The 24,285-nt window shown below is 53.4% G+C and overlaps 2 protein-coding genes across 6 annotated transcripts in view; both read left to right on the forward strand.

The window, feature by feature from the left end:
* FHL3 (four and a half LIM domains 3) overlaps positions 1 to 13,011 on the forward strand; it is a 28,398-nt gene extending 15,387 nt beyond the window's left edge. For 3 of the 5 annotated variants that reach the window (XM_048073244.2, XM_048073243.2, XM_048073241.2), the window contains exons 2-6: positions 9,272 to 9,456; positions 9,538 to 9,712; positions 10,317 to 10,486; positions 10,802 to 10,988; positions 11,369 to 13,011. In XM_048073244.2, the coding sequence (XP_047929201.1) occupies positions 9,301 to 9,456; positions 9,538 to 9,712; positions 10,317 to 10,486; positions 10,802 to 10,988; positions 11,369 to 11,520 (840 nt within the window). In that variant the 5' untranslated portion in view covers positions 9,272 to 9,300 and the 3' untranslated portion in view covers positions 11,521 to 13,011. The remainder of the gene's footprint in view (positions 1 to 9,271; positions 9,457 to 9,537; positions 9,713 to 10,316; positions 10,487 to 10,801; positions 10,989 to 11,368) is intronic. The other 2 variants (XM_048073242.2, XM_066982713.1) reach the window with 1 other exon arrangement.
* Positions 13,012 to 16,845: 3,834 nt separating this feature from the next.
* SF3A3 (splicing factor 3a subunit 3) lies at positions 16,846 to 24,258 on the forward strand. Its single transcript, XM_048073255.2, has 17 exons — positions 16,846 to 17,015; positions 17,111 to 17,158; positions 17,268 to 17,320; positions 17,810 to 17,915; positions 18,375 to 18,447; positions 18,854 to 18,945; positions 19,414 to 19,496; positions 19,827 to 19,965; positions 20,295 to 20,363; positions 20,719 to 20,786; positions 21,141 to 21,248; positions 21,560 to 21,629; positions 22,300 to 22,464; positions 22,574 to 22,684; positions 23,091 to 23,181; positions 23,295 to 23,350; positions 23,968 to 24,258. The coding sequence occupies exons 1-17, from the start codon at positions 16,920 to 16,922 to the stop codon at positions 24,043 to 24,045; spliced, it is 1,506 nt and encodes a 501-aa protein (XP_047929212.1). The 5' UTR covers positions 16,846 to 16,919; the 3' UTR covers positions 24,046 to 24,258.
* Positions 24,259 to 24,285: the final 27 nt, after the last annotated feature.

The raw sequence follows: 24,285 nt of genomic DNA on the forward strand, positions 1-24,285 counted from the left end.
AGTAAAAACTGCAGCATAAGGCTAGAATTGGAAGAACTTTAGGGGAACAAAGCAGAATTCTTTTATTTTGTAGTGATATCTGTGCTGAGATGCACTGACCCTCAAAGCAAGCGACTAGAGCAGTCTGATTCTTTTTTCTGCGTGGAGGCTGTGATGTCTGTTTGAATTGCAAGATCCTTGTGTGCTGGGCAGATCTAAGACGAAGGTAAATTGGCTGCAGCGCGCACTTAGTCATTTCCTGCCAAGCTTTCATGTTTGAATTCTCGTGTACTGGCTATGACCTTTATTTCATGGGGCGAAAAGAGATTTTGAAATGTTATTGCCGGAGTCCTCAGCTCGTGCAGCTGGCTGAGCCGTCAGGCATTTATACGGCCGTGGACCAAGCGTGCTGGGGTTTATGGGCATAAATCAGTTCAGTCCAAAATTAAACTTTCATTGCTAGATAATAATCCTAACAACATGCCTTCTCTCTGGGACTCCCTTTTTGTTTCTGTCACAGCCGGGGTGTTACAGATCTCCCTGGGTTGCCGCATTTGGAAGATTTAGGACGTCCTGGGCTCCGAGCAGCACAGCTCTCTCTGGGGTTGTGGCGTGAGCGTGTTTTCCTGTTTGCTCTTTGTGGGCGCATGATTGTTATATGTTTGCTTTGTGGAGGATGCTGCCTTCGTGCGGGGGGCCCCGTTCCTCGTGCAGGGCTGTAATCGCGGCGATGTGCGGTGGGATGAGGCTGCAGAGCGCAGAACAAGAACAACATGCTGCAGCGGGGCGGTAACATGAGGCCCCGTGCACACAGCTTGCAATTTCATGTGCGTTTATATATACTCCCTTCATGACTTTCTTGGTGAACCCTCATCCAGTTACGATCCCTTCCCACCACCTTTTCTTGTCCATCACTTTCTAGTGACAAGGGCAAAGAAGGTTCACAGATAAACTAATCCACCTCTAAGCAACAGGCACTTTCCAGATTAGCTCCTGCCTAGACCTGGTATGAAACCTGGGCCCTGGAGGCCAGCCACTGCCCATTAATTTGTTTTGTATGGTCGATGACTATCTTTAGGGTTTGTTTGCTTTCTTGCATTACTGTTTGTTGCCAGTAGGATGATGGCTATGAACGTATGGTGTCCTCAATATATCTGAAAGGTTTATTCAGCCCTGTGCAATAAACACGTTCCTTATTCTCGCCCAGCTTTCTAGTTGAAAAAGGAAAAACAAGGAAATTTGTGGATTTGCCACTGGCGGACTCTGGAGACGGGATTTGTCAGGCACCCCCTTGCTGATGGCGTTTTTGCTGGTGCTGTTGAGGCTGAGGCTCCCCGGGCAGACAGGAGCTGTGAACGCTCCCGTGCTGGGAGTTTTGTGCATGGTGGTGAAGCCCGACGCTAGCAGTGCCGCTGCTGAGCCGGTGCAGTGTGCGCCGGCTGTGCCACAAACGAGGAAAGCCCAAAGCTCAGTATGCACATTTTTGCTATCAGTTACCATAACATATCCTTCCCTTAAATGCAACGAGGGGAGAAGGGAGCGGGAGCGCTGAAATCAGCTGCACGCTCGCTCCTTGCTCCATTTGAAGAACTGCTGCAAGCCGCCGCTTCCCCGGGCTGTGAGTCCCCGCTCCTCTGATCGCACCGAAGCTCCCGCGCTCGGTCACGCTCCCTAAAACTTGGCGCCGGCACCTTTCTTCCAATTATGGTCACCCTGGCCATGTCTGCAGCTGCTGTCCTGCAGCCGGTCACCAGCTTCAGCAGCGGTGTTTGTTGCAAGCTGCTGCTGCCAGCAGCTCCTCCTGCTCGGTCGGTGTTGCGCAGGGCAGGGGAAGGTACGTGCGGCGGGGAGCTCGGGCAAGGCCGTCTCTCATCTCCCACACCTCTTGGGAGACCTGCCAGAATCTCCTCTGGCACCTTCTGAAGCCACCAGCTGGTAAACGAGACTTGATTTGGCTGGGGAGGAGTTTCTGCTGTGTTCCTATCGAACTCCTCTGCTCTTGGACTTCTTCCTGAAGTTAAGTGGCCAGCTTGAAGCGCGACGGGTCCGAGCTGCCCAAGTGGTTTCCACTCCTGATTTCCTGCTGTATGTGCAGAATTTGCTTACTTTGTATACGACTTTAAATCAAATTAACAGCCGATCTCTTAAACAAACGCTCAGCTTTCACGTCAGCAGAGTGACGTGGCGTGCTTGTTCCGAACGCATCCCAACAGCTCTGCTGCTGGTAGCTGTGCCCTCAGCCCAAGCTGCCGTCTGAAGAGGCAGGATTTTGTTCAGGATGATTATCAGGGCCATTAGTTTGTTCTAATACAATTAGAAGTGTATTACTAAACATCTGTGAGGATTAATCAACCATTAATTACCATTAATTAATCCTTACAGGTGTTTAGTAATACAGTTCTAGCTCTGAAATTGTTCTCTCCTTTCTTCCTGGGCAGAGTTTTTCATTTTCTGGTCGCGCAGCAGGGGCTCTCAAGCCTCTTTCTTTAACCCTGGTAGAATTAACTTTCCCCGAAGAAAATAAGCCTGGAGGAAGGGCTGAACGGGCTGTTGCCTTTCTCCTCGTCAGCCCGCTCTGCTGTCCCTGCTCGGGTTTTGGAAGGTGGGTAGATGCAGTGAGGGTGGGCACCCCCCAGGAAGCCTGGTGTTTCTCACTGGGATGGATCTTCTCTTTCCCTGCCTCCAAACCCCAGGTCTTCGTGCTCAGCCCTGTGGATGCTTCCCCTTGCGGCTGGGCTCAGTGGGCCTGCTCTGATAGGAACGAGCTGGGGAGGAGAGGGACAGAAGTAGCTCAAAAACAAGTGCAAAACAAGGTCCTGGCCCTGAGAAATTGCAGTTTGAATCTCAGATGGGCAATCCCGCCTGCTTTTCCACGGTGGGATGGAAAGTTGGAATCCCTTGCAAATGTGGCCTCATTAAAAAGGTTCTTTCTTTAAAGGACAAATGTCCCAGTGTGTACAAATACTAGCTCGGAGCTTTGTCCCATTACCTTGTATGGGGATGCTGCTTTGTGAGAGCCTGACTTGCTAGCAGCAGGTTTCCTTTCACACAGGAAAAGTTTCGTTTTGTGTGTCCTTATCTTTGGAGAAAGAACGAGAAATTTACTACCAGGGGATAAAGGTCTACGAACTCGTTCGTGTTTTGAAACCAGAGTTTTGGAGTTCCTTAGGACCCTGTGCTTCCCCACCACGTCCTGTCCAGGGGCACAGCAGCTCGCTTCTGGGGGTACCGAGGTTTCTGGCAGACCCCGCCAGGTCTACTGGAAAGTCTGGAAGCGCCTCACGGCCAAAACTATCCCCACACACAGGAGACTCGGCGTGCAGTCTCTCTAAAGTTTGTTGGCCTTCCTGGGAGATCTGGCCCATCATTTATGGTGTAATTCAGAAATTTAATTTAAACTTTAAGAAATCATTGCTGCTTTCCAGGTCTTCTGAGTGTATCCGGTCTGGCAGAACCCAGCAAATACTTAGATCAGGCAGCAGCGGTCATTTTGCTCCCAGAATTTGCTTCTTGCTGGTGTTGCAAGAAAGTGTGAAAGCACAGGAGGGAGCCTGGCCTCCTGGAGATGGTGCCGAGCTCCTGCAAGCTGCGGAGATGCCTCTGCTGTAGCTGGCTGCGAGGTGACCTCCTGCGTCCCTTGTCCTCCGCCTCCGTGGAGCGATGCTGATAAGGACCATAAAAATTGGCATGCACAGCGTGCCACGTCAGTAACGTATAAAATGACACAGATGCTTCCTTTCTGGTGTTGGAGGCAGGGACACCTCTTGTTGTGCTTACCAGCGTCAGGCTTTCTCTCTCGGATGTCTTCTCCTCACATTGCATGCGTAACCTCGCTCTTCAGCCTCCCCTCTTTTTGGGAGGCTGCGTTTAGGCAGGATCGGGCCCTGTGCACCCTCCTGGCACCCTCCTGCTGCCTGCAGGCAGCGTGGCACAGCGGTGGTGGCCGTCCCCTACACCACGGGGTCATTGCCACCGCTGAGCTGGGGCTGGGTGCGATGTCCCAGCCGCGGCTGCGCAGTGGGATCCTCGGGGCAGTGAGGGCTGCTGGTGCCTGAGAGTTTCTGGTAAGATCAGGCCGTGTTGGGGACAGTTGAGCTTCTAGCTCTTATCTTGATCTACATCTTGATGTGTTGGGGCGAGCCCATGGGCTGTGGTTTGGCACTTTGGATGGAGGGCACCTCAGATCTTTTCTGAACGCTCAGAAACCTCAGTGTGCTGTCCTAAGGCTGTAGTAAAATCGTGCAACAATCGAAGCCGCCCTCGTGCCTTGTCAGCTGCCTTAACAGTTTCTGCTGCTGCTTCCTCTCGACGTCTCAGAAGCTGCCTGCCGTGCCGAGCGAAGGATTCTGCCGGCACTTTTCCATGTGCAGCACGGGCTGCAGCCGTTTCGATCGATCTGCAGCAGAGCCCAGAGCAACCCACGACAGCCCAGGGCAGGCGATGGGTCCCCCCGTGCCGGGGGAAGCGACGGTGCCGCAGCTCTGTCGGGCACGGACACGCACCAGGGCACGGCTGTGCGCCGTACGCCCGGCTGCTCCCTTTCTCTCCTGCCTCCTTGCAGGCACGCTGCTCCTCGCCGCCGTGCCCTTGGGCTGCCCGTGGGGCTGGAAGGGAGCTCGGAGGTGCAGCCGCGGGCAGGAAATGACTCAGGGGTGCTTGGAGCAGGCGGGGAAGGCTTGATGCAACAGCACTGCCCGTGGGCAGGCTGGATCCGGCTGCCTTACCCTGGCAAAACGCTCGGCACCGTCCTGGCAAGCTTCCCCCAACCTCTCACCTGAAAGGCGGGGATGTTGCTCCCGCCGTGCCAGGCTTGGAGCTCGTCGTGCCAGGCTTGGAGCTCGTCGGGCTGGGAGTAGAGCGAGGAGGTGCAGGGAAGCCAGCCCCACGCGGCCCCATAAAGCTGCAGAAGCGGTGTCAGGACAGGGGAAGGTTTTCGGCTCGCAGCATAACACAGGGGCCAGCGCTGCTCCCCTGAGCGAGCAGCTGGTTTCCCTTTTAGGGCCGGCGAGAGGCAGAAACAATTTCGCACAGATTCCAGGACCCGTAATGGTTCTGGAAAGCCAGCAGGAACAAAAAGCGTTCTTCCCCTCTTCTGACCTTGAAGCAAGCCCAGGACCGTCTTTCAAAGCCTCCTCCCTGGACAGTTTCGTCCTTACATGGGGAGCCTGTCCCGCAGGGCCGCGTGTCTGTTTAGGTGTGAAGTGAGACTGCACAAGGGGGAGGCGAGGATAGGCAGGAACCTGACACACAGAGTCAAAGACAGGTCTGTTCCTGCGCCCTGGAAAGATTTAAGTGTTTCCTTTGGAATAGCCTTGTGCTGTAGGATGGCTTCGTGGACGTGACCTGACAGCGACCGTGGGGCGCTCGCTTCGCCGACCGCAGGAGCCTTTGGGCTGAAGGAGCTCCTGGTAGTGGGAACTACCTCCGAAGGCTGCTTAAACTCTGAAGGGTTTGCACGTAGCAGAAAGCCCGGCCCTGGCCCTATCCTTTGCATAACAGGACCCCAGTTCGTAGACTTTAATGTCACGGTCTCCCGGGGCTGTCGCTAAGCCTCTGCCGTGCCACCACGGGCAGGGACAGAGGCCCGGCGTTACGGGCACGCTGCTCTCTAATTAGAAAGTGGCCTCTGCTGCGTGTCCTTGGCGGATCGCTGACCTTTCTCATACGTGAAGTTATTCCGAGCTCTGTTCCAGACTGATCAGGTTTGCATCCCGGCGCACTCTAAATGTTGTTTGTGAGAGGAGCTCTTGTTGCCAAAGCTGTTTGTTCCTGGGCACAGGAGAGGAACCGAACTTCCTTCCCTCCATAAGCGCAGCTATATCGGTCAGGAGGAGCGGGCAGGCAGCTGGCAAGCATATATCTGTTGTTATTTTTGCCCTTAGACAGTGAGACAGCTGCGAGAACACCCCGTGTCCAGCCCCACCGTCCCCGGGTGCGACGGACCTGGTCCTGCAGGCACCGCGCTTGTCCTGCGACAGGCAAACAAAAGCTCCCTTTGCAGCTGGAATCCCCTCGTTTTGGGCAACTCCTTGGCTAGCAGTGGAAGGCGTCACTGAGTCAGCCTAGCTGCCAGTGGTTACAGGGCGGTGCGGGCTGCAGAGTATGAGCAAACGCTAATTAGTACGCATAGTGACTGCCTATATTTAGAAGTGCCTGCTAAATCTGAGCATCAATTAAAGTGTTTTGTTATTTTTAAACTACATTTTAAAAACTCCACTTCTTTTCTTCATGAAAGGAGACCGTTTCCAAGTTCCCCCTTTGTAAGAACCGTGGGCTTTTTACAACTCCTTTGCTCTCTTTCTTTCCTCTCCCCTTCCCCTTCGCCGTGAACTTGGTCCCCAGCAGTCCGCGGGGGTGAAGATGCAGTTTGCTTTGGCGTGGGGCAGGGGTTTGACACCCCTGCCCGGCAGTGCATGCGCGACCAGAACAAAGGGAGCAAACAGATTGCTTCCTCGCAGCTTATCTAACGCAAATAACTCTGATCAAACTTCCTGGGGCTGGTCTTCATTCTCTGGAAAGGGCATCGTGGAGTCCGATCCCGTGTGCTCTCACGGCAGCCTCAGCCACGCGATGCTCAGCGCTGGCTCTGCTGCCGGTCCCTGCGCCCCCAGCCTGCTCAGACCCTGTGGCCGGGACAGCAGGGACCGAGAGGGACAGACTGGTTTTGGGGAGAATCTGCTCAAAGCAGGGGCGAGCACAGCCCAAGAGGAGCTGGATGGCAGCAGTACCCTGCGGAGCAGCCCTTTGCTCCCAGTGCACCCAGTTCTCCCAGTTCAGGGGCTTCAGCAGGCGTCCTGCCAGCAAGGTGTGGCTTCGGACGATGCTTTAGGGGCTAACCGGGAATATCATTTTCAGAAGGTTTGCCCAGTTTTTGCTCCCTCCTCTGTGTTTGCTCGGTGCTGTGCACCCTGCAGCACCGGGTGGCACCCAGGGCGCTGCCCCAGTGCTACTGGTGGGTGCCAGGGGCTCGGCGGTGCCAGCTGGCGGTGGCGGAGCAGGGGCTGGCACTGAGAGCAGCCCAGATGACAAACAGCATTTGGGACTGAAATGTTCCTGTCCTGTCACTTTTGTTTTTAAGCCCTCTTTTGGTCACAGCACTCGTTCAGCTGCCGGGGGGGAGCGGGGGTCGTGCTGCAGGGCCAGCATTTGTGTACCCACCGCTCGCCTGGGGCTTGCCGGGTGGCACTGGGTGCCGAGGGTACGTGCGGGGCTGGGGGCCGGGACACTTCTGGGGCAGCAGCACCTGCCTCGAAAGGGTGGGTCGGGGCTGGGGGAGCCCCCAGTGCCCTTAGCAAAATGCTGCGCCTTGCTTTGGGGTTGGGGACGGGGAAGGACGGCCTCCAGGCTGGGGACAGCAGCGCTCGGGGGCTGAGTCCATCTCACCGGTAGAACCCAAGGCTTCTCCCATCCAGTTGTTTTTCCTCCCCTGGTGTTTTTTGATGCCCTCTGCCCCCGTGTTTTAGGACCACGGAGATAGCACAGCCCATTGAGCAAACACGGTAGCTCCTAGCCCTGGCGGTATCGCGGCTCCCAGGGCAGGAGTGCTTATTAGAGGCCCTTTTATTACAGACACACCTTGGAAAGTTCCTCTCCTCGGCAGGGCTGGGAGGAGGAGGGTGGTAATTCGATTTTCATTCTTCGCCAGCGAGAAAGGTCCCGGGTGGCTGCAGGGAGCGAAGGCAAGCGGGGCGGCGGTGGGACGCGGCCGGGGGGCGCGGGAGCTGCTGCCCCCGTGCGTGGGCACCGTGACGGGAGGGTGCTGGGAGGGCAGAGCCGAGGCAACGGGGCCACCCCCGGCACTGGCACCCACTGGGCTTCTTTGGGCAAACCTCCCCGAGCGCCTGCCCCATCCCAGTCCCAAACTGGGAGCTGCCCGGGCAGGCTGGGGGCCGCGGAGCTGCTCCCACGGCAGGCGGCAGCTGGGCAGCGAGAGCATCTGAACGGGGACTTTGTTCCCCGTCCGCTGGTCACGTAGCCATGTGGGAACACTAGATTTATTCCCCGGCAGCGCTATCAGCGCATACCAGGCTTGACAACAGCTGGGAGCCGTGGAACTTGCCCAAGAATAGCGCTGGGGAGCTCGCTGCCTGAGTCAGAGCTGTCTGGATCGGCTCCTGCCCCGCGGGGGCCTCCCAGCATCAAGGGACGGCCGCTGCCACGGGGGAGACCTCGGGGAGGGGGGCACGGGGTGGCGGGGAGCTGCCAGCCCCACCGGGCACGGGGCTGCAGACGGGGCCACGCAGCTCCTCTTGGAGCGGGGTGGGGGGTTCCTGGAGGAAGCTGCAGCGTGCGGCTCTGCCGCTGACTGCTCAGATGTAATTCCCTGGGCTTGTCTACACTTGACAGCAAGCTGGTATTGCAGAAGGGTGTGAATTTGCAAGCGGAGAATTCCATATTTAGGAATAACCAGGTTAAAGCAAGCAGCAGGAAGGTGCTCTGGCTCTGGAAAGGGTGTTCCAAGGAGCGTGCGGTCGTTCTGCACGCCGCTTGTCCGAGGGGGAGAGCGGGGCAGCGCGCGGTGTCTGAGCTGCCTGCAAAGCCCGAGCGCCTCCCTGGCTTGTAAAACACCCGTCCTCCCCGGCGCCTGCTCCCTGAAGAGGGTTTGTAGCTGGAGCAACATGTGCAAAGAGCTTTGCTGGGACGTGGCTTCGTAGCCGGGCACGGCGCGGGGTGCCCGATTTCTGCTTCCCCACGGAGCAGCTGTAAAAAGTCCTGGAGAAGTTCCAGCGCTGGAAACGCTGACAGCTAGATCAGGCGGAGCATCGGCCCGTGAGCCGTCCCCAGGAATCCTGCCCGTGGTGCGGGGCCGTGCTGGCAGCTCACGGGGGTCTCCAAAGGGGGCCGGGAGGCGGCTCTCCCTCACGGTGGCTGGCTCGGGTGTGACAGCGGTGCCCAGCGTGCACGTGGGCCCGCTCTGGGTGCTAAATCAGAACTTCTCCTGCAGAAAAAATCATTTGGTTTCGGTCGTCCTTTACCCTTTCCTTCCCAGCAAGGAGAGGGGCAGCAGGAAGCTCACCCCCTGCCCACGTGTCTGGGTTTCTCCGGGCGGTGCCTCGGTGCCTACGTGCTCCGGGTGCTGAGCGCGAGCGGAAACCTGGCGCCAGATTCAGCCTCGGCCCTGAGCGCCTGCGCGCGTTTTTGGAAATGTGTCCGACCTGTCCCGACAGCGGCCGGCCGGTCGTCGGCCACACGCAGGGTTTGAGGTCCTTGTCCCATGGGGATATCAGGGCTCTGCAGGGACGTCCCGGCAGCGCGAGGCGGTGCTGAGCGAGCGCCTCTGCCCTTCTCCCAGCAGGTGAAGGAGGCCCCCAGACCGGCACCATGACGGAGTGCTTCGACTGCGACAACTGCAAGGAGTCCCTGTACGGGCGCAAGTACATCCAGATGGACAACGGCCCGTACTGCATCCCCTGCTACGACGCCCACTTCGCCAACACCTGCGACGAGTGCAAAGAGCTCATCGGCCACGACTGCAGAGTGAGTACAGGACCCGTGCTGAGCATCGTGGTCCCCGGTTCCTCGTCTCCCCCCCCCCCCTCACCTCGCTGTCCTCCCCAGGAGCTGTACTACGAGGATCGCCATTACCACGAGCACTGCTTCCGCTGCTTCCGCTGCGACCGCTCGCTGGCCGATGAGCCCTTCACCTGCCAGGACGAGGAGCTGCTGTGCAACGACTGCTACTGCAGCGAGTTCTCCTCCAAGTGCATCGCCTGCGAGAAGACGGTCATGCCAGGTAGGAGCGGGCAGGCACCAGGGCTGCGGTTTGCTCCCGGTTCCAGCAGCATTGGACAGGGCTGCAGGCTCCAACGCTGGGGCAGCAAGGGGGAGGCGGATTTCTGCTGCACTGTCAGAGCACAGCACAGGCTGGGCGCCGTCTGGCAGGACAGCAGGATGCCGAGATGCGATCAGCACAGCCCTGTCTGTCTGTTACCCTTTTTTTTTTATGGGGAAGTGAGCCGGGGAGGAAATAACAAAGGGTTTCCTGGGCATTTTCTGATGTGTGCTGACAAGAAAGGAAGGAATGGCTGAAGGTGCGTCTCTGCAGATAGCCCGAGGCAAAGGAGTGTCTTTGCTTGGCCATTTTGGCACCCTCTTCAGCTATGGGTTACAACAGGCTTCTCTGCCTTGGCCTGTGCTGGTGCAAGGGGCATGTTGCCACAGCCCTCCCTCTGTTCGTGGCTGCCAGCTGGACCTGGGGACTCCTCGCCAGCCATCTGCGTGGCCCCATTTGCCTCTGCCATGGTGTGCAGGACCCCGTTTTGTCCTGCACAGCCTCCTGTGTCCAGTGTGAGCGCGTGTGCCCCCTCCTGCCTCTCTGAGCACGGCTCTTCTCGCAGGGTCCCGCAAGCTGGAGTACAACGGACAAACCTGGCACGAGCACTGCTTCATATGCAGCAGCTGCCAGCAGCCCATCGGGTCGCGATCCTTCATCCCAGACCAGAAGGATTATTACTGTGTCCCCTGCTACGAGAGCAAGTTTGCTCCTCGCTGCACTCGCTGCAAAAAGGTACGGCTGGCCTGGCAGCCCGAAACCCTCGTCCTGTGGTCCAGGGCTGTGGTCTCTGCCACGAAGGGGTGGTGGGAGGGTGCTGGGGTGGGTCCCCATCTCCCCTGGCTGGAAGGAGAGGACAGGGGACTCCTGGATGGCCCAGCTGCTGCCCGTCAGTGGCTGCTCAGCCCCAGCAGTGTCAGGGACACGCGGGCTGCGCACCAAACCTCTCCAAGCCCCATCAGAAAAAGGTTCGGGTGCCAGCACCCTGGCTGACAGCACCTCCTGCCTGGCAGTGCCCGTGTGTCACCCTTGTACTCTCTCTTCCTGCAGACCCTGACCAAGGGAGGAGTGACCTACCGGGACGAGCCATGGCACAAGGAGTGCTTCGTCTGCACGGGCTGCAAGACCCCCCTGGCTGGCCAGCAGTTCACCTCCCAGGATGACAACCCCTACTGCATCAAGTGCTTTGGAAACCTCTATGCCAAGAAGTGCAGCGCCTGCACAAAGCCCATCACAGGTGAGCGGGATGGTCCTGGCGACAGGGCGCTTCCTCCAGGCAGGACGTGGCCGAGCTGCGCTGTTCCCGGGGGGGCTCCTTGGGGTGAAGCTGCCCTCTGCAGCTCACCCACATCCATGTGCTGCTCACACATCTCCACCCCACAAGCTTGCTCAGGTGTCTGTAGGCACTTCTGCAGCCCAGAAGAATCCGGAGTGAAATCATTTTGCTCCTCTTCACCCTCTGAGAGTGGAGATCCATATTTCAGATGTGTTCAGTTCTGCAGGGTGTTCGGTACCAGAGTGCAGCTGGCTTGGAGATGAACCAAACTCCACATCTATACAGACAGCTTGTCCGAGTGTCCCCAGGGGTTTTAACGTTGTGCTCTGTCCCTCCCACAGGCTTTGGTGGAGGTAAATATGTCTCCTTTGAGGACCGTCACTGGCACCATAATTGCTTTAACTGCGCCCGCTGTAACACCTCGCTGGTCGGGAAGGGCTTTATCCCTGACAATGATGAGATCCTGTGCCGCGACTGCAGCAGCGACCTATGAGCCTCCGACGACACCGTGGGGCAGGGGCTTTCTCTATTCTTCAGGGTCTTTGTGCCAGATACCCCTGACAGCATTTCAGGGGCCGGGCACAAGGCGTAGGAGATGAGGGCTGCCCCCGAACCGCGGTGTGCTCAGGAGGTTCTTTGTGCCCCTCCCTGAAGGCTAGAGTATGCTATGCTAAGGCTCTGTGCAGAGCCAAAGCTAAATAAAGTTGAAAAAAGGAGCTTCAAGATCCCCCATTATTTACTCTTTCCTTTCGCTTCCTGTCTGACCGGGCACGAGCTGAGCAAAGGGCAGCAGCAGCGGCTTCAGCGCTGGGCTGCTGGGTCTGCACGCTGGCAGCATGCATTCGCCCCCCTTGGCACAGCACCGAGCCTTCTCTTTTCCCTGGGTGCTCCCCTCGCCCTGCGTGCTGTAAGGCTGCAGCTCCCTGTCCACGCGGCTTGGCCCTTCAGCCTGTGCCCTGGGTGGTTTTGCAGCACAGCCTTCCCCGCGCCGCTGCACGGCCCACGCATGCAAGGCTCTCTGCCCTATTTTGGGAGGTTTGGGGACACCAAGGCTGTGGAGCATGGCCAGGAGCAGAGCATGTCACCCGATGAAATCCACCTCTGGATCTCTGTAGCCACCTTGCTGCCTGTGTGCCAGGCCCTTTTCTCGGCGTGGCTCGGTGGCAGAGCGCTCACTTAGGAGTGGAAAGGGAGCTGGCAGCGCTCACAGGTCTGGAGCGCTCTGTCCCGAGCCCCTGCCTGCCCCAGCCGTGCCCAAGCAGGAGCCCATGGGTCCGAGCCACTGGTTGTCCCTGAGGCACGTCTGGCCAAGCCCCAGGGACACGCAGGGCTCCATCTGTCACGGTGTCCCCAGCTTGTTCCTGCCAGCGCTGAGCATCCGCGGTGTGCACGGGGCTCCTGGGGAGGGGCTTTGTGTCTCCAAGCCCCTGCTTTGTCCTAACTGCCTACAACAGGACGCCCTGAGCTCACCCAGGGGCTTCTGCCATCCTTGCCCGGTGGCTGGGCTGGCCCGGGGCCCCCCCAGAGCCCCTCTGCAGGGGGCTGCTTGTGCCTGCCTCGTCGCCATCCCCCCTGCTCTGTCCTGCTCAGGGTTACTTGTCCCAGCCCTGCTTTCCCGCTTAGACCGCCACATGCTTCTCTGAAGGCATCTTCTTGTGTTTTTCTTTGTTTTTTTTTTCTCCTTTTGTACTCTTTTGTCATGAATATCTGTCATTTTGTAACCAGCTGCGGGATGAAGGGGCTAGCCCCCCTGCCCAGGATTCACGTAGGAGTAAAAAAAAAAAAAGTTATGCATGTTGAAGTGTTATTAACTCTGTATTCTGATCCCTGTTGAACCCTCGTTTGAAAGCTTTGATGCAGGCAAATCAGAGTTTGTGTGTTTGCTACTTTGAGGTGCTTGGAGCAGTCTCTAGAAGGAAGTGTCCTAAACCTCAGCCTCCTGTATGTTTCCTACGGCTTTCCATAATAAATTGTTTTAGTGACACTCGCTCCCGTGTGTTTCTCGAGGGGCAGGGCCGCCTGACGGGGTGCCGCAGCTCTGCTCATCCTTGTCCTCATCCCTAACCCCACGGAGGGACAGGGCTGCCCCCTCCCCATGCTCCTGCCTCCCCTTCCCCACACCACATCGGCTGTACCAGTCCCTGGGGGCCAGGACAGAGGAACGGCAGCTCCCTCACCCCGCTGGGGTGCCTGTCTGTCTGCCCGCTGTCTGTCCAGGCAGGCTGTCCTGTCCCAGGGCTGGCTGTGGGGCTCAGCAGCAGCCAGGACACTGGATCGTACCCCACTACGCCGAGCAGCTTCCCCATCCCGCGCCCCACGCTCCCGGTTCAGGGGGGGCTTTGCTGGGGATGTGGCTGCGGTCTCCAGCTGGGGTGAGCGGTCTCCTCCTGGCAGCCTGCCCCGCAGCACTGTGTGCTCATTACTCACTTTTATCAGCTGGGGAGCCAGTTATTCCCCGAACATCTGAAACTATTTTCCGCAGATTCCTTTTCATTTACTAACAGCTGCCACAGCTTCCTCCGGACTCGACGGCCCCCTGCGCTCCTCTCCATCCCCCGGCACAGCGCCGGCAGCTCCCATGGGTGCTGCGATGGGACCACGGCGTTGGCTCTGCGTGTGCACTCTCCCGGCTCCTGCAGACATCACCTCTGGCAGCTCGTGTTGGTTTTTTTTATTATTTTTTTTTTTCATGTAAGATTTTTGTAGCTGTTGCTGCCCTGTGACCCCCGCTGGGTTCTGGTTTTGCTGCTGCTCAGCCTCAAACAAGGAGCGAGCAGCTCAGGCCCTGGAGGTTTCCAGCTGAGCCCGTCCTGCAGCAGCAGCACCGCAACTCCTTGTTTCTGCAGCGCTGTTTCCAGGGATTAACCACAAAAGGTTTCTGTACAAAGGGCCCCCGGGCTCCTCTTTCAGTCAGCCTCAAGAGCCTCACGTTTTTAGCCAAAAAAGGAAATGACCCAGCTGCACGTAGCGCTGGAACATCTGGATTTTATCCCTGTCATGAATGGGTCATGGCTGTGCACGGCCCCGTGCCTGATTTACGGGAGGGGGAGGGTGATGTCATGCACAAATGTCCCCCGGGACGCCCGGAGCGCGGGTCTGAAACAGGCATGAAAATATTATTCAGCCGGGCGAGCAGTGCTGGGGCTGGGGGGGGGGGAGCAGGGAACCTCGCTGGGAACCCAAGGCAGCGCTGGGGGTGCAGGAAGAGCCCCTGGCCTTATCCATGTGCCAGAGCTGGGCTTTCCTGCACCGTCCCGATGGGCACAGCCACCCCAGAGAGGGACGCGGCGGCTCCTGCCCCGTGCTCCCGCTCAGGCTCGCTGCAAGCTTCATTTTCCCTGCCCTTGGGCTGGTTCCCTCTCTTTCCAAGCAGACTTTTCGGCTCCCAGCTGCCTGCTGGCGTTCGCCCCTCTCCCAGCCGCGTGCATGTTCGGGCAGCGTCGGGTCATGGCGCCAGCACGGCCTCGCCACTGCTGCAGGTCCTGGGGTAGTGGGAGAGTCGGTGCTAAAGGGTGAGCTGGTCTTGGTCTCCTTTGTCTCTGTTGCTGGAGGGTAGGGATGTGGCTGCAGTGGGGCTGGACCCTGCAGGCATCCTGCGTGCTTCCCCAGCTCCCGTCCCTTCTTCCAGGCACGCAGCACAGGGCCGGGGAGGTAGGGAGGCAGCAGAAGCTCACAGAGCCAGGTTTGCTCCCGCCATCCCACCTCTCCTTGCAGGAAAATCGTCCCTGCTCTGTCCCCCCATCAGCGCCAAGCACAGCGGCTGCTCTGACTCTGCCTTCCCAGCACCAGCACGGCTCATCCCAGAGCCTGCCTTCTCCCAAGGGTGCTGCCACTGGGGGTTGAGGAGAAGGGGCCAGGCACCTCTGCACCCACCCACCCAGTGCCACAGCCCCTGACAAAGACCCGTGTGGCTGGGGGGAACCTTTCTAGATTTCAGCTCCTTACCTTTCCCGGGAAGAAGTTTCATGCAAAGGGAAAGGGAAGAACGCTAAGTTCGGAATCTTATCTCCGTTTTTATTTTTAGATAGGCATTCATGAGGAAGAAGTGACGTACTTAGGGGCAGCCTGTAGTGCAAGAGAGTAATTAGAGACAATATTCCTACCATCAGGATCATTCTCGCCTCAGCTAATTGACTGTTCCCAGGGCAAGATCATGTTTGTCTGTCATAATTAAGCCCGATTTTTTTGTTGTTTCTTTTGGCTTAAACTAATTTATTATGCATGGTAGAAAAAATATGAATAATTTATTTATGAGTTAAAATTTAATTATAACTTTGCATTTGGCAGTGGGGGCAAAGCACTGGCACGCTCTCTCCTTGGCATTTAGGGTGGATCTGAAGGGGGTAATTAAAATCCAAGTGAAACTGGAAGGTCGCAGCCGAGGCCTCTGCGGGAGGACTTCCTCCAGGATCATGTCACTTGGGTGCAGTCACGCTGCCGAAAGCCTGCCGGGCACAGAAGCCTCTGTTCCCCGGGTAGTAAGAGTAAGAACTGTGACCGAAGGCAGATGGAGAGGGAGGCTGCATTCCGGACCGGACACGTTTCATTCCTTCAGGCCTGTTCTCGTTCGGACTGTGATTCACAGGAGTGTAACGCTGCCCCAGCTGCTCTCAGGTTGTGGAGGCTTTCGTCCCGGCCGCGGGCAGGGATGGGCTCGCACCTGCCTGGGGGCACCCGCGGTGCTCACCCCATCTCCAGGCGAGCCCTGACACTGCCCAGTAGCTGCCTCCTGCCTCCAGGGACAGGCAGGGGCAGAGCTTCGGAGCGCTCACAGTGATTTTGAGGAGGATAATTCAAGCCATGACTTTTCCAAGCACCACTTCTTGCCGTCTCTGCAGTGTGGGCTCTGTGGCATGGTGGCAGGGTAAATACACGGAGGGCAGTTCATGGACATAGGGCTGACAGAAACGCTGCCGTGGCAGAGCTGCAGGGTGACCCTGGGGAGGGGGCTGTGTGCGCTGCCCCTTCGTGTGCGGACACCAGGAGGCTCGGCAGCGGTTGTCTCTGGCCAAAGGGACATCGTGCACATGTCCTGCCGGGGTGGGCATGGTGCTTACACCTGTGCTGAGCTTCTGAGAGGCTTCAAGGCTGCTTCAGGCTGCACCTGTGTGTGCACAACACAAGGAAAGCAGCCTTGCTGGCAGCATTTGGGGCAGAATTTGTTGGTGCTCAGCCCTCCCTTGAGTCCTGTGTTCAGCTTTGAGCCCCTCAGTACAAGAAGGACATCGAGGCCCTGCAGCATGTCCAGAGAAGGGCTACGAGGCTGGTGAAGGGCCTGGAGCACAAGTCCTGTGAGGAGCGGCTGAGGGAACTGGGGGTGTTTGGTCTGGAGAAGAGGAGGCTCAGGGCAGACCTCATTGCTCTCTGCAACTGCCTGAAAGGGAGGTGTGGGGAGCTGGGGTCGGCCTCTTCTCACAGGTAACCAGGGATAGGACCAGAGGGAACGGCCTCGAGTTGTGCCAGGGGAGGTTCAGGCTGGAAATGAGGAGACATTTCTTCTCAGAAAGAGCGGTCAGGCGTTGGGACGGGTTGCCCAGGGAGGTGGTGGAGTCCCCGTCCCTGGGGGTGTTCAAGGAGAGGTTGGATGTGGGGCTTGGGGACATGGTCAGTGGTTGATGGTGGTGGTAGGGGGTGGTTGGACCAGATGATGTTGGAGGGCTTTTCCAACCCTCATGATTCTAGGATTCTGTGATCCTATGTCCCAGATCTCCCACAGACAGGAGCAGGAGGGCTCCCAACGTCAAAAAACCGTCTAGCGGCCGTGCACGGGGACCCCGGGGGCCGGAACCTTTCCGCCCGGCCGGAACCTTTCCGCCAGGCCCAAGGCGGAGCCGGAGCCTTTCGGCGTTGCGCCGGCGGGCCCGGAAGAGGAGCGCAGGGCGGGCAGGGACGATGGAGACGATCCTGGAGCAGCAGCGGCGCTACCACGAGGAGCGGGAGCGGCTGATGGACGTGATGGTGAAGGAGATGCTCACCAAGAAGTCCACGGTGCGCCCGTGGGGCCGCGGGGGAGGGCGGGGAGGGGGGACCGGGGGGCAGCCAGCCGTGTGTGGGCCCCGCTAACGCCGCCGCTCTGCCCGCAGCTCCGCGACCAGATCAACTCGGACCACCGGACCCGGGCCATGCAGGACGTGAGTGCCGCCGACTCCGGTTCTCTGCCAGAGCAGCCCCGGGGAGCGGGTGCTGGGCGCCCGTGGTGCTCTCGGTTTCATCCTGGGGTTTCTTTTTTTTTTTTTTTAGAGGTACATGGAAGTGAGCGGCAACCTGAGGGACCTGTACGATGACAAGGATGGGTAAGTGGCGGCACGAGCAATGAACGCCTGAGGTGTGCGTCCACGCAGGTGGCTGCTCCGTGTGTTTTGCCTCGTGGTTTGTGGGTGAGGAATGCGGGGCCTCCTCTGAATGTGGTGTGGACACACGAGGAGTAATGCTGCTCCGTGAGACACTGCACCATGGTGACACTAAACCTGCTAGAGCAGGACCCGGACTTCACGTTAAATATGTTTATGCAGGATATAAACTTCTCATTATATCATTGGATTGGGCCACCTGTCAATTGCCTCAAAGGTTTGTGAGTTTACTGCATTTTCAGTGAGAGGTGTGACCCAGACCCCCCCGGGCATAAGCTGAGCAGCCTAAACTGTCTTTATGAGGCTTTGCAGTCAGTCTCGCTGGAGTTTTGTGTAATCAGAATGCGGCGCTGGTCCTTGAAAAAAATTCTAGGAGTGTAAACATGTTCTCCTTTTCATTTGTAACCTGATTTTTTTTTCATGAACTCTTAGCTTACGAAAGGAAGAGCTTAGTGCCATTTCAGGACCAAATGAATTTGCAGAGTTCTACAACAGACTGAAACAAATTAAAGAGTTTCACCGGAAGCATCCAAATGAGGTAAGTAGTTAACTTCTTCAGAAGAATAGCCAATTTATGGTCTGTTGGACCTCATCCATGCAATAAACAGACTTTTGTTGCTGTTCTGTTTAATTGACTTAATGCATAAGTATTAAGTATATTAAAATGTCATTCAAGAAAAGAAAATATTCAAGAACAGATGGTGCTTTGGAGGCTTTATATAAGCTCCTGTGAGATCTGTATGAGTAGGAGAAAATGCGAGATGCTGACCGTGTCCCCTGCACGCTGGGTGTTAGTTTGGGAGCCACCTGCTGCTGAGCGTTCAGTCTTGCCTGTCTAACGCTGACTGAAGTCAGGGTGACTGGGTAGTACTGCTTCTTTCTTCGTGCAAATACAGTGCTGCAGAAACGCTTTGGATACCTTTCCAGTTACTGTTTATATTCTGGGACATTAGCTGAAGTAGTCACTTTTTTCTGTAACTTCTGTCTGTTCTTGCAGATCTGTGTTCCAATGTCAGTGGAGTTTGAGGAGCTGTTGAAGGCCAGAGACAACCCGAGCGAAGAGGCTCAAAGTAAGTCCGTACATTTTTTTTTTTTTTTTTCTGAGGCCAGTTTGGGTGAGAATACCGTGCTTGCTTGGCAGTTATTATTTAGTGACCTGTTCGAACTTGCGTCTTTCAGAGCTGTACTTCTCTTTTACTACGCTACTTCTGACAATTCTTATTTCATTTAAATTCTTCTGAACTGTAGCCACCTTGGAATATTCCACAATCATGGTGCTTCTCTTGAGGAATGTTCTGGTGTATTGCCCAGGTGCCTGATTGCTTCTCTGTGTCAATAAGTATTCCACTTGCATTATAAATATCTTCCTGAAGCATAAATTAGTACACTGTTAATTCTTTTCAGGTTCCAAAACACGTGTATAACAAGAAGAGAATATTAAGGTCATAATAAAGTGCTTGATATTCTTTCCTACAGATCTAGTGGAGTTCACAGATGAGGAGGGGTATGGACGATACTTGGATCTGCACGATTGCTATCTCAAATACATTAACCTAAAATCATCAGAGGTAAGTGGCTGTGTGAGCCTGGGCACTCAACTATCTCTAGTCTTCTCTGCTTAAGGTTGAGGGTTCTTTTCTTTGCTTATTTCATTGGTTATTTATTTTCTTGTTGTTGTTTTGAAATGTAAAGTAGTTTATTTCCAAACAGCTATTTCAAAGCACTTTTTTGCACGTACGGCTTGACAACATATGAATTCTGAATGCTGCTTCATGACTCTTCTTTCTTGTTCTCTTCAATTTATTGTCTCTGTCCTTAATTTAATGATGGCCTTGTAAAAATCCAGTCTTCTGCTACCAAGTACTGACAGGTATCTAAGGCCATGTGTTAGAAAGCACACGGAAAACCCCAGCACTAAGCAGTCCACCCAGAATAAAGGCATGAGCTGATGCTTTTCTCCTGGTCTGGTAACTGGAAATTGGTTGTTGATTTGGCTGCATCTGTGTAAAGTCTGACTCAAACTTTTTTGTTCATAGAAACTGGATTACATCACTTACTTATCCACATTTGACCAACTCTTTGATATTCCCAAAGAGAGAAAAAATGCTGAATATAAGAGGTAAGCCTTTTTGCCTCCCTGCTTCATTTATGACACTTGATAAGAAGGAATTTGCTTCCGAAGTGTACAGCTGTTAAGATTACAGTTACATCAGCTAAGCTCGATGGCTCATTGGGTCACTGACCTGTAGTAATGCCCTGAGGAGACTTGAAGCATAACAAAATAAGGAAAGCCATTGGGGTCTCGCTCTGTAGAGGTACTTTACTTTATCATTGTGGCTGTTGCGTCTAGAAATCCTGTGCTTAAAAACTATCCTAATCTTGGTGACTTTCATATCGTTATATCACTAATTTGATACGGAATTGTCTGTGCTAATGATTACTCTGGCAGGTACCTTGAAATGCTTCTTGAGTACCTACAGGAGTACACAGATCGAGTGAAGCCGTTGCTGGACCAGAATGAACTTTTTGGGAAAATTCAGACTGAGTTTGAGAAAAAGTGGGATAATGGAACTTTCCCTGGTTGGCCGGTGAGCAGTCGTTAAGTCCTTGTGAATGCTTCGGTATTTGTGATAGGTTTTCTGTGAATCGTTAGTGTTAAGTCATCACTGAGGTTAAGTCTAATAGCAAGGTGCGTAGCTGTGCTTCACAAAGATGCAGTTTGAAGCTAACTTGAATTTAAAATTAACCTTTTTAAACGCTTGTTTACTTTGAACCTTTTCTGTTATTTCATTGCTCACTTTAGTGATAGATATTTTTTTCCCTATGTGAAATGAACTGCTTTTCTTGAGGTTGGGATATTGTATTGCACCAAGTCTTACAGCGTCACACAGATTTTGCATGTGTCTTTTTCTGGCAGAAAGAAACCAGCAGTGCGCTCACTCATGCCGGAGCCCACCTGGATCTCTCAGCATTTTCCTCTTGGGAGGTACGTTTTCAGTGCTCTGCACCTAGCTCTAAATTTTGAGCAGGTGGAAGTTTAGCCGTTTGTGTTTTTTCTATAATTTTACTTTATGAGCTTTCATTTCTGGCTCTGCGCTCTCTGGATAAAACTTCACGTTGATGATTTAATTTCTCCCACTAGAGGGCTGTAACTTCAGGGATCTAGTTAGATTTGTCGCATTTGTCACTTCTTCGGTGAGGAGTGGTACACCTTTGACAGTCCTTTCCTTAACACCGTTCACTCTTTTTTTCCCCCTTTTTGATGAGTTAAAACAGATGTACGCCCATACTGTATTTTTTTTAATAGCTTCTCTCTTACTGTGATTTACTTTATTGAATAGGAATTGGCTTCTCTGGGACTGGACAGATTAAAATCAGCTTTATTGGCCCTGGGACTAAAGTGTGGCGGGTAAGACACAGTATTTTTATAATTTCTTTTCAGTTTTTGAGGTTGTCCTGCCTTGCGTTTCTTTGTGGGATATGTTTAGTGTTCTTTATTGTACAAGAATTAACCTTATGATGCTTAAAAAGACAACACAGTGAGAATCAGTCAATGAATTTTGCGATATACAGTTTTGAACACTGTGTTGTACTGAAGTATCCTATGTAGAAGAATTTGGTCAAAAGAATGAACACAAAGATCATAGGAAATGTCATGATCTCCTAAAAGCTACATTTATAATTTAGTTGCATGAATTCAAATAATTTTTTTTTGGCTATATAAACTATGATCTGGTCTCATCTCCTCCCTGCTTCTCCACAGGACTCTGGAAGAGCGTGCTCAGAGACTTTTTAGCACTAAAGGCAAATCCCTAGAATCACTTGATCCTTCCTTGTTTGCTAAGAATCCGAAGACAAAAGGAAGCAAAAGGTGAGCTCTTAAAGATCATTCTTGGGTGGGCGTTAGCCCCTTCACTTGTATGAAAAGTGACTATAAACATCACTCCTGTGTAGTTGTGATGGAGAGATTCCTAGAGTATTAGAAGCCTTTCATGTCAGACAATATGGTCCTGAACCAGGTGGGAGACAGCAGAGCTGACTCCCACAGCTGAATGAGCTGTTAAATGCTTGTTTCTGTTTTCTCCCTGCTTACCATGTCAAATGTGCCCTTAGGAGCTCAGCGTACCCATGGTGTTTGCAGTTCTGGAATGGTCTTAATAAAGTTTCCTTATCTGTTTCCAGAGACACTGAAAGAAATAAAGATCTTGCATTCCTGGAAGCTCAGATATATGAGTATGTAGAAGTTCTTGGGGTAAGAATTTTATTTTGTCTTTGAGCTTTCAGTTGCAGACCCATCAATAGTGGTGATGGGAAGGTCATCCTTCGCAGACTGTGTGTCCAGAAGAGTCAGTTATATTTCCAGAGTCGTAATGTTTAAAAGTGCATGCGAGCAGATAGCTTTTTCTGTCAGTAAGTAGAATATGATGAGTTAGTTCTTGTTTCCGTTAGTTATTTGCAAGCTTTTGTGAACAGGCATGTCATGTGTCTATCCCAAGCCAAATACAGAGGCTGCCTTTGAGGAAGCCTGCCTTTTTATTGTGTTTTATTTTCCTTCCAGGCACCGTATCAGTGTAGAGAGTTTCTATTTTATGTCTAAGCTATTGGGTATTGCAAGCTTTTACTTTGTCTGCGTTGATACTTGCCTTAAGTCCTTGCTTCAGTTTTGGGCAATTGCTTTTAGCATGGTGGCTGCTGCTGTTGGCTTGCCATCTTGGAAGTGCCCATAGTAGTGCAAGTTCTTAATTCTTTTGAGGCGAGAAATGTTACACTAAAAGCTTTAAGGTTGTCGGGCAAAGCAAAATGAGAGCGCTGTCTTCCATTTCTCTCTCTCTGTACGCTGGGGAAGTGTTTTGCATTGCCATCGTTTGCCCTTATTTTGTTGCTGTTGTGTGAACAATTTTTTTCTCTTTTCCTGCATCTAGGAACAGAGACATCTTACTCATGAGAATGTGCAACGTAAGCAAGCACGGACAGGGGAAGAGAGGGAGGAGGAGGAAGAAGAGCAGATCAGTGAGAGTGAGAGTGAAGATGAAGAAAATGAAATCATTTATAATCCTAAAAATCTGCCTCTTGGTTGGGATGGCAAGGTAACTGTCAATGCTGGATGAGTGGGAGATTTCACCTGACTCCACGCTACTCTTCTGTTTGAACCTGCCTTGCCCTTTAGCCTAATCTTTGTTTGTCTTCCCTTCTCAGCCAATCCCATACTGGTTATATAAATTACATGGTTTAAACATCAACTACAACTGTGAGATTTGCGGTAACTACACCTACCGAGGGCCCAAAGCTTTTCAGCGTCACTTTGCGGTAAGTAACATCTTGCTACAAAAACATCAGTACTACATTCTGATAATCTTTATAATAAGTAACTAGTAAATCACTGGGGCATCTGAGCTGCACTTACTCCACTTCTAAAATGTGTGTCTGCGATGATGCTGCAGGGCCATGATGTTGTAACTGTATATTCAGGGTACGTGAAGATCTCTTCTGCCAAGTTCTCTAGTCCCCTATTGTTTGAACACTAATTCCAGTATCCAATCCTGACTGGTGCAGAGTGTTTATTGACTACCAGTGTTTTGTTACCATCTAAAACGCAGAAAAAAATATTTCTATAGTGTTGTTTAGGACTGGTAGATTTGTATTTTGATCTTGTAGTCTCTGGCGTTGTGGGTGAGGTGGCATTCCATCTTATATATTGACCTCTTGTCCCCAGGAGTGGCGACATGCGCATGGAATGAGATGCCTGGGCATTCCCAACACTGCACACTTTGCTAACGTCACACAGATTGAGGATGCGGTCTCACGTAAGTCTTGATGGCATTTCTTTGCACAGAACAGGGAAGGTGTGAGATAAGAATGTTCAGATTGACCAGTTCTGTCCGAAACATTCAGATCCTGTATGGCTTTGTATTTACAGTGTGGGCAAAGCTGAAACTACAGAAAGCTTCGGAGAGATGGCAGCCTGATACAGAGGTGAGATGTTACAGAGCATTTGGATATTTTTAGGCCTGTGTACTTGGGACTCCTCATTTATCTTGCATAACTGTCAGAAAAAAATTTAAGGTAATCCCTTGCATGCTGGAGGGCTAGGCAGGAGCCTACGCTGCTAGTTGTACAGCGCCTTTTGGTGATACATGAAAAGCACTTCTTGTGCTGGATTGCAGAGTCCTTCTGATAGGGTAGGCCCATCTCTTTGCATAAGCATCTTTTAATACGCTGCTTTACAGCACCAGCGTTGTCTTTGTTTTGTGAGAAGGGCAAGGAACTGTTCTGAGCAGTGTGTTCACTTACACTAGTGCCTTTTCTTGAGCTTCTGTCTCAAAACGTTTTTCAGTAGTATAAAGGGCGACTGGATAAGGCTGGAGTGCGGTGGGAAATGTAGCTTTGTAATACAGCTTGTGATTATTCTCAGTCTAGGTAGGATCTTTGTCTGGAGCTTGCTGGTAGATCCACTGCGTACCTTCGTGTAGGGAGGGTCTTGGCAAGGTGGTTTTGCGCAGTAGATGCAGCTGGAGCTAAAATTTGAACACTGTAATACAACCTAAGTCAGGCTGTGTGCGGCTGTCTCTAAACTGTTCGCTTCATTCTAGGAGGAATACGAGGACTCCAGTGGGAATGTGGTGAACAAGAAGACCTATGAAGACTTGAAACGTCAAGGGCTGCTGTAACTTTCCCAAGTGAAGGGTTTGACATCTGAAAAAGCAGCGAAGTGTCAGCAGCTCTGACTCTCCTTCAGTTTCTGGATTTTGTATTTGCATGATCATAGATTTCAAGGATACTTTATAGAATCTCTTTCTAGTAAGCCCCTTGTGAAGCGCAGACCTGTGACGTTATTTTATATTAAAAAAAAAAAAGCTGAAAAATAAACTGATTTTAACTTAGGAAGTGCTAAAACTTACCTCCTTTTG

This window comes from Anser cygnoides, chromosome 24 (genome assembly GCF_040182565.1).
Source record: "Anser cygnoides isolate HZ-2024a breed goose chromosome 24, Taihu_goose_T2T_genome, whole genome shotgun sequence".
Classification (NCBI taxonomy): Eukaryota; Metazoa; Chordata; class Aves; order Anseriformes; family Anatidae; genus Anser; species Anser cygnoides.

Bases quoted from the DNA above. Each gene is read 5' to 3' on its own strand.
- SF3A3 (XM_048073255.2), top strand. From the start codon at position 16,920: ATGGAGACGATCCTGGAGCAGCAGCGGCGCTACCACGAGGAGCGGGAG. The intron at 17,016-17,110 runs GTGCGCCCGTGG...CTCTGCCCGCAG, and splicing joins TGCTCACCAAGAAGTCCACG to CTCCGCGACCAGATCAACTC. The intron at 17,321-17,809 runs GTAAGTGGCGGC...ATGAACTCTTAG, and splicing joins CTGTACGATGACAAGGATGG to CTTACGAAAGGAAGAGCTTA.